The 9,446-nt window shown below is 34.0% G+C and overlaps 1 protein-coding gene across 1 annotated transcript; it reads right to left on the reverse strand.

Moving 5' to 3' along the window:
- Positions 1-8,418: 8,418 nt before the first annotated feature.
- On the reverse strand, positions 8,419-9,438 carry LOC112045337 (protein OSCP1). Its single transcript, XM_024081483.2, has 2 exons — positions 9,327-9,438; positions 8,419-9,236 (listed from the first exon to the last, which is right to left on the reverse strand). Exons 1-2 carry the CDS (start codon positions 9,436-9,438, stop codon positions 8,419-8,421), a joined length of 930 nt encoding a protein of 309 aa, XP_023937251.1.
- Between the last annotated feature and the right edge of the window lie 8 nt (positions 9,439-9,446).

Consider the following 9,446-nt stretch of genomic DNA (forward strand, 5'->3'; position numbering starts at 1 on the left):
TACTATAAATGTTTTAAAAAAAGTGCCTTTAGAATGTCATTTAAATTTTGCATTTAAATTTTTGTGCGAAAACTTAAATGCGGTGTTGAATAGGCGTCAGACCGTATGACGTCATTTTAAAACTATTTTGTTTCATTATTTCTTTTTTATTCTTTACAAGCTAGCCCTTGACTACAATCTCACCTGATGGTAAGTGATGATGCAATCTAAGATGGAAGCGGACTAACTTGTTAGGAGGAGGATGAAAATTCACACTCCTTTCGGTTTCTACACAGCATCGTACCGGAACGCTAAATTGCTTGGCAGTACGTCTTTGCCCGTAGGGTGGTAAACAGCCACGACCGAAACCTCCCACCAGCCCAAATTTCATTAACTATTTTATTCACATTCGGCGGGTAGTTGCGCAATAAATAACACGTATTTTTGGTTCCCCTGTTTTAATATTTAACTTTATGTGGTTTTTTACAAGTTTTATTTATTTAATTATGTTTTAAAAGTTCATACCTGCGAACAGTAATCCATTAAGGTAAATCCCTTATAATTACACTTGCACAGCACAATTTAAATCGAGTCACAAGTTTGATACCTACATACGGCACACAATGGATTCCATATTAAAGTCAATGGATGACTTATCGCAAAATTTTCACAAGACCATGGCAGAGTTTCAGCAGAATTTACAGTCAGCTATTCCAGCAACCAGCCCTACGTCAAATATAGCGGCTCAATTCACTGCTTTCCGGAACTTCGTTATGTCTGCTTTGTCAAGTCTGCAGGGCCAAGTTGAACTATTATGCAAACAGGTAGACCAACAAGAGACAAGATGCAGACGAAAAATTATTTTACTCCATGGTGTTCCTGAATCTTCTAAAGAAAATGTGGACGCCACAATAGTAAAAGTACTAAAAGAAAATCTTCAAGTTCCTGAGCTCTCTGCTGTATCTATTAGCCGTTGCCATCGAATGGGGCAAGTTGTAGGGGAAAAACCAAGGCCTATTCTTGTTAAATTTTGTGACTTGCGGCTACGTAATAAAGTCTGGTTTGGAAAAAAAAGTTTTAAAGGCACTGGGATCACGCTGGCCGAATTTTTAACCAAGAATCGTCACGAAACATTTATGGCTGCCAGGCAGCAATTGGGAGTATCAAAGTGCTGGACAAAGGATGGCTTAGTAGTGGTAATTGGTCCTGATGGTAAGCGCCACTCCATAACTTCTAAGTCCGAGTTGTACTCCATTTATCCTCAAAGTGTTACTGAATCAGTCAATGCTCCAGCCGGTACCTCTGGCATTGCTACCAAGCCACAAATTGTTTCCACACAAGTCCCGAGATCAAAAAGAGTGGTGAAGAAGTATGTCTGATAGTTACGAGCAGTGTTTTTCTCTAAATTATTTGCCTATACTAGCTAAGCCAGTGCAAAAACAAACTATACATTTAGTACTTTGTAATTATTCTAATAGCTATATAATATTTCTTTTTTTTTTAATTTATTTAATCAGATATCTCGCTATTAGCAACTTTAGTTATCTTTCTACCTACATAATACTCATTTTTTTGGCCGACCAATCAGTGTCGCTGGTATGTAAACAAACCACAGACAATAATGTATTGGTAGTCTTTGCACTTTATACAGCTCTGAGTTCTAGCCTTTCTGAGCCATTGTAATTTTAATTTTAATATTAGTAACATACAAACACCTGTAATATTTTTATAATTGTACTTTTTTGTAATCATAATCTGTTTATTTAAAATTCTAATGACGAATGCCATGATTGATTCTCAGAATAACACTCCAACGAGTATAGACAGAGAAATTGTCTTAGTTTTTATACTGCAGATAAAATACTTTTGTCTTATAGGTGTTGTCATGTCACTTGTACTTATGTTTTTGTTGTGTAGGTACAGATATATTCGTATTTTGTTTAACATTTTTAAAATAATTGTACTCTTTGATTTGTTTAACGAAGGACAATGTGTTTGTTTAACTTTTAGTGATGGTTAAATGTACGAGTATACCTACTATTGTTAGTTTTATCTTTAATTCGTATTATATAATGTTACTATTGTTAGTTTTAATTCTAACTCGAAATGTTTTTTGTTCTATGAGTGGATACTTTTGTTACTTAGGCTTCAAGTAAATTATTTCTATGCATATATACTGTCAGCAGGAAGTTTTATGTATTTTTTTGTTTAATACACTTTTTAAAGTATTTTTATTTATAATTATCTTAATTTTATATTACACATATAGATACTTTATTTATAATTTGTTTATTATTAGTTATATTTGTATATATTGCTATTTATACTATAAATATATATAAACAAATATATATATATATTTTACTAATTTTACTTATTTAATTTACTGTTATTTTATTTATTTATTTATTTTTTTTTTTTTCATATTTCTCATATATTTTATTATGTCTATTCAAGATGTAAGCCTAGACGATGCATTCCTTTCAGTTTCAACCCTTAGTGATACAAATAGTGACTCCAGTTTCTACAGCCTTCCTTCTATTTCTGATAATCTTAATATGTACTTCTCTGATGTATCGAAAAACTTTAATATTATTCATATTAATGCTCAGAGTATTCCTGCACATTATTCAGATATGCTCTCATCTTTTGATAACACGAACATCCATGCCATTCTGATATCAGAATCATGGCTTAAACCGTGTTTGTCTTCAACGTCCTATGCTCTTCCTGGCTTTCGATTAATACGAAATGACCGTATTCATCGGACCGGTGGTGGTGTAGCCATTTATCTACGTTCCCATATCCCTTTCACCATCATAAACTTGTCAAATCCCCTGACGGCACCGGGAGCGGAACATTTATTTATTGAGGTACTTTTTTCAAACACTAAAATGTTACTGGGTGTGTATTATAATCCTAGTCTCACAATAGATTACTATTCTGCTTTTGAAAACCTTTTAGATAAATTTATTCCTTTATATAAACATACTATAATTATGGGGGATTTTAATACGTGTTTACTGAAATCGGACTCGCGGTCTGTGCGTTTAAAAACTCTTGTGAGGGCAGCTAATTTACATATACTCCCTCTGTTAGCTACACACTCATTTCCTAATTCTTGCCCAACTCTTCTAGACATCATATTAGTCTCTTCCCTTGATCATGTTGCCAAACATGGCCAGTGTTCCGCTGATGCTTTTTCATACCATGATTTGATCTATGTGTCCTATAAAATGCGTCCCCCAAAAGCTAAACCGAGAATTCTTCTGCAACGTAATTTTAGTAATATGGACATCGATAGCTTAAAGGATGATGCAGCAGGGATAAATTGGACAAGTGTTCTTACCGGAGCCTGTATTGATGATAGAGTTAATAGTTTCAACACTCTCCTAACGCAACTATACGATGTGCATGCTCCGATTCGCCCAGTTCGGCTTAAGCACCTTCCTGCTCCCTGGCTTACTCAGGAGCTTAAAGCTTTGCAAAATAAAAAGAATTCTGCAAAAGCTAAATATAAAAGTAACAACTGTGATGTTAATAAGAACAAGTATCACACTATTCGGAATCGATGCAACAGGTTATGTAGAGATATGCAACGACGCCATATCCATAAGTCCATACTCGAAGAAGAAGATTCCGGTAGAGTGTGGAAATTTCTCAAGTCACTTGGAGTTGGGAAAGCACGTCAGAATAATGATTCCTGTAAACTTGATTTAGATCAGCTTAATAATCATTTTTCTTCTTCTTGCGCTATTGATGACGTCACAAAACTAAACACTATAAATAATTTAATAGCTTTACCCACTTCTGACGATCCTTCTTTCATTTTCTGTCATATCACTGATGGTGATGTTGTGAGAAGTATTAGCGAGGTCAATTCCAATGCCGTTGGTACTGACTGCATTAGTCGTAAGATGATCGTTCCTATCATTAACATCTTAGCCCCGATAATCAAATCCTTATTTAATTTCTCTATTCTTTCCGGGAGCTTTCCTTCGTCTTGGAAAAATGCTCAAGTTACTCCTATTCCTAAGAAAATAAATCCTTCCAGTTTCTCTGAATATAGACCCATTTCCATCCTCCCGTTTCTTTCAAAAGTGTTTGAGCGAATAGTTCACCGTCAATTAAGCCTTTTCCTAACTAGACAAAATCTTTCGAACCCATTTCAATCGGGTTTCCGGACTGGTCATAGTACGACTACTGCATTAATCAAAATTACTGAAGATATTCGCCTTGGTATGGATAATCAATGTGTTACGGTGTTGGCCTTACTTGATTTTAGTAATGCATTTAATAATGTTGATTTTGATCTTCTATTGGCTAAACTAGGTTCTCTCAACATATCTCCTGAAGTGATTGACTGGTTTCGTAGTTACTTGTTTGGTCGCCGGCAGTGTGTGCGAGTCAATGACTCTGTATCTAACTGGTGCACGATTTCTGCCGGTGTTCCACAAGGTGGCGTGTTGTCTCCTCTCCTTTTTTCAATTTTCATTAGTTCTATCACTCTTCAGCTTTCTTCTCTCTACCACCTGTATGCGGATGATCTCCAAATATACGTTCAGGCCAAACTGTCTGATTTGCCTAATGCAATAAATGTTATAAATAAGGATTTAGATTCGATAGTACAATGGAGCAATTCATACGGTCTGAAAGTGAATCCTTCCAAAACTCAAGTTATAGTTATAGGTAGTCATAATTTGGTAGCACGCATTGATTGGGCTTCTATTCCTAGTGTAGTTTTTGATGGAACGCATGTACCATTTAGTGACACGGTTAAAAACCTCGGTGTTACTTTCGATAAGTATTTTACTTGGGCACCCCAGGTAAGTGAGGTCAGTAGGAAGGTGTTTGCATCTATAGGGTCACTTCGAAGATTAAGAAATTTCCTTCCAGTATCTACTAAAATTGCGCTTGCACAATCACTCCTACTACCAATTCTCGATTATGCTGACACGTGTTATCTTAATTTGAGTGAGGAACTGCTTGATAAGCTTGAGCGCATTCAGAACATTTGTATAAGATTCATATTTGGACTTCGCAAATATGATCATATTTCCGAATTTCGCGATAAACTCAAGTGGCCTTCAATTCGCCTTCGCAGGAATACTCACATTCTTTTTATTTTATATAACGTCCTTTTTAACCCTGCTACTCCCCCATATCTAAAGGAGCGATTTAACTTTCTCAGTGATTCTCATTGTCGCTCACTTCGATCTGAGGATAATTTCATTCTAAAAATTCCTTCCCATAATACTTCCTATTATTCTAAATCATTCTCTGTAAAAGCTGCTCGCCTCTGGAATTCCTTACCTCTCGAGGCTCGGCGTGCGCAATCTCTAGCTTCTTTCAAACAACTGGTAAATATGCACTTCTTTCCTCCTTGACCTTTTTATCATTCCGTATTTATTTTCGTTTAAATGATTTTATTTATTTGTTCATGTTTAAATAATTGTTGATGTTGTCTTGTTTCTTACTTTTTACATCTAAATTATTTAAATAAAATTTTCGTATGTATGCTTATGTTATATATATATATATATATATATATATTTGTAAGTATCCTTATTTATGTAGGAATATATGTAATTGTTGGTAGGTATGTATGTATATTTGTATGTGTTCTTATATATATATATAAATATATTGATTTTGATTTTATATATTATTATCTAAGTGTAATATATCTTCTACTTCTCTTTTTATGTGTACACCCGTCATTATGCATTATTCCTTGTATTTATTTTCTCTTTTTTCGATTGGTTGTCTGGAAGAGATCGCTCATTAGCGATAAGGCCGCCAATTGTACATTAGTTTTTAAGTAAATTTCTTGCCTGTTATTATTATTTTTGGTGTACAATAAAGTATATTTCATTCATTCATTCATTCATTTTTCTTAGGTATAGGAAAATACACTAATGACAGGATTATTCTTTCTCTTTTAACTTCAAAGGTTTATAGTCAAGGATCTGTAGAACATTTTTTACACCTGATTACTAACAAGTTAATTTTTCGTGAGTAGCGTCATCTCGATGAGACGATCAACTTTTTTATTTACGAAAATTCTTGATTCTGGTAGCTTGTCGTCTCATTATTCAGTTGTACAAAATGTTCTATGGTTCCCTGAGTATTAGTAAAATTACCAGTATTTTTTAAAACAATTTTAGTGTAATGTTACTGGCAATGTGTATACTCCAGCATTCTATATAATGTCTAGGCAATGTATAAAATACCTTAAATGTGTAGGCAATGTATAAAATACCTAAAATGTGTAGGCAATGTATGAAATACCTAAAATGTGTAGGTAATGTATGAAATAGTATTATTCATTTTATACATTGCCTAGGTATTCTTATATAGAGTCCTTAACCGGTATGCATGTATGAGAGAAGGCAAGAAGGTGATGTCCGGGTATGGTAAAATTAATGCATTTAATCGTGCTTGTCTGCCCTACCCTTGAAGCCGAAACTCTCCCTGTCTCTTGTTGTCTGTACTCTAGTACTCTGTCAACAAACTATTGTAACAAAATGTTTAACGGTGAATAACTTAATTAGTTTCTCTCACAATGACATTATCTCGCGTAATTTTCTCCAAGACGTTGTTAAAAGGCCAAAGTTTCAAAGGATATATTTTTAGAATAGTTTAATAAAATGTTGTTACATAATACAAAATCTGTTCGGTACTGTTTTACACTTTTATTAATTATTTATTTTTCAAAAAAGTAAGAATACATGCAAATGCATTTTCATAAAAATATGTCTGTAAATAAACATGGTGTTTTAGTATTACTTTTTTTTTTACTGTTTTGTTGTGACAATGATGTAAATATTAAAAATAAAGATATTTTTGATAATATTTTTTTATTGTGAGCATATCCAAAGGTGTCTACCATCACCACAGAGTAACCAGAGAGTCTTTACAAGCAGCGCGGTGAAGCCGTCACAACCCATATAAAAAACAAACATCACGCGTCTGCTTTACATCCGCATAAAATGTTTATAAACATAAGACTCCATTTTTCTTGAATAATATGAAAATTACCGATGCGACGGTTCGTGTCGTACTGACTCGAGAATGTATTAGTTTTGTATTTGGAGCGACTACGACACTGTCGTGTTCCGTGAGCTCTATCTGTTTAATCTGTGACCATCATCACCAGTTAAAAATAAATTTGTTTATGTGGTAGTTGTCTCGACATTCTCTTAAAAATAAAAATATTCAAAGGAATTCAAAATTAATTCGATAAAATCCCCTGGTGTGCACAACTTGTTATTTGACTCGCATGCAATACACACACGCGTAAGTTTTACACAGGCTAATTCTGACTTGACGGTAAACTTGTACGTGTGTAGGTGGCGTGAGATGACACTAGCGCCAGTGTGACCAAATTATGTGGCAGCTGCCTTCCTTTTTGATTTTGGCAGGGTTGGTCTCATCTCACGCGAAAATCACTGACAATCTGTCAGGGTGCGAGTTACAAGCTTGTAGCCATGATAAAAATTCTTAATTAATGTTGTCAGCTAATGAAAAAAATATATTTTATTTAATTAATTCAAAACGTTCGTTTCAAAAACGACCACAAGTACTAACATTGAGATATGGAAATTTCCTCTTTTGCCTCATTTTTCATGACCTAATCATCTAACAGTATTTAACATTATTGTACACAAGTCAACAGTGATGTTAAATACATCTACCATGTTAAAAAAGGTTGAAAATAATTTATATTGTGCTCAACTGAGTTGGCGGCTTTTGGCATTTTTTTAGTAGGATTAGATTTTTTTTTTAAAATGTGGCAGGATCGGTAAATTTATAAATTAAAGATGGTCACACTGACTAACGCTGCGCCGCGCCGCTAAAAATTACCGAATACAGATTGTAGACAAAATAAATATTAGAACGTATAAATGTTTATTAGATAAAGATATTTAGAATATAATACTAGCCGACAGCCCGCGTTTTCATCCGCGTAGTTCCCGGTCCCGTGAGAATACGGAGATATAATATAACTTATGAACCTCACAAATATCGTGGCTTTTAAAAATTGGTATAAATTTTTTTTAAATCGATTTAGTGGATCCCGAATCCCGAGATTCTTTGACTATTTGGTTTATTAATGGTAGAAGCCGAGGTTATTCCTAAACTTAAGCCTTACAACCTCTCTAGAGTACTTAAACATATAGATTTATGCTCTATCTATGGTATGGGAATTCCTCAACTGTGAAAGTATTGCCTGACCGGAAGTCCGGAAACACAATCAATAATCTTTAGCTCTGCAGTCTGCTCTCTCTCTCACTTTTTCTGTTCTCAATTCTCATTTCAAATTTCGATCGTGCTCGCAGTTATCTTTATAAATTAAAGTTTATAAACACAAATGTGTATGGTAGATAAAATGTGATTAAAATATATTATTTTAAATACTACTTACTTGAAATATATTTAACCATCTAAAAAAGTGTCACTAAGCATTTTTACAAGATCCTGTTGTGGAGTGCTAGGCAATTTAGCATTGTAAGTAAGATCGTTATTACATTTGTTTTTTATTTGGGCTGTTATATTGGTTTCTTCAATAGTATTATCTATTTTAATAATCTTGTTTAGCAACATATCATTTCCCAAGTCTATAGGTAAATTGAGCTTAACAGAATTTTGTTTAGATGATCCAACTTTTTCCATTGAGCCCAGGAGGTAGCTTATTTCACTTGTTTCAATACAGCAGCTTTCATATTCTTCGGATTTTTTGGAATCATATTTGTATATATTTTCGCCCAAATTTTTAAGAATCACTGTATTGATCGTTGAAGGCAAACTAAACGTACCATCCTTCTTTTGTAAGCCTAATCTAAGTAGCACTGATATTTTAGTGTGATATTCTGAGAACCAAAGTATTAGAGTATTGCACAGGCCATTATAATCGTCGTCTGTAAACATATTGGACAGGGATTCAAATTTTCTCAAAGCATTATCAAAAATACTCTTGGCGTAGTTTTCCGGCATTAGTTTATTTACGCTGCGCAAATGTCGGCGGCTAATGTCAAATATATTTTGGTTTGTTGCAACAGACAGCTGCCATTTGAATATCATGGTCATGAGATCCCATAGTTTGCCCATGGAGTAGTCGTCAAGTCTCATAATGGATGTTGCAGAAATGTCTTGAAGAAGTTGCTTGATGACAGCATGTGTTGCGACCGGTTGAGGTATAAATAGTTCTTCCAGTAGCTTGGGGTGTAGCAGTACAGTTACTATATCTGTGAGCACTAAAAATAAACAACAATTATTGAAATAAAATTTAAATGAAGTGTAACTTATGTAATGTTATATTATTGTTAAGTTATTAAAAAAAATACCTTTTTCAGACTTATCCAATGGTATGTTCTGCGTTTTTAACCTCTGTTCTATGACATAGATCATTTCACAACCCAAATTAACAACAATAAAAGGAGTAGCAAAGTGAGACATCCTCCAGT

This window comes from Bicyclus anynana, chromosome 19 (genome assembly GCF_947172395.1).
Source record: "Bicyclus anynana chromosome 19, ilBicAnyn1.1, whole genome shotgun sequence".
NCBI classification, from domain to species: domain Eukaryota; kingdom Metazoa; phylum Arthropoda; class Insecta; order Lepidoptera; family Nymphalidae; genus Bicyclus; species Bicyclus anynana.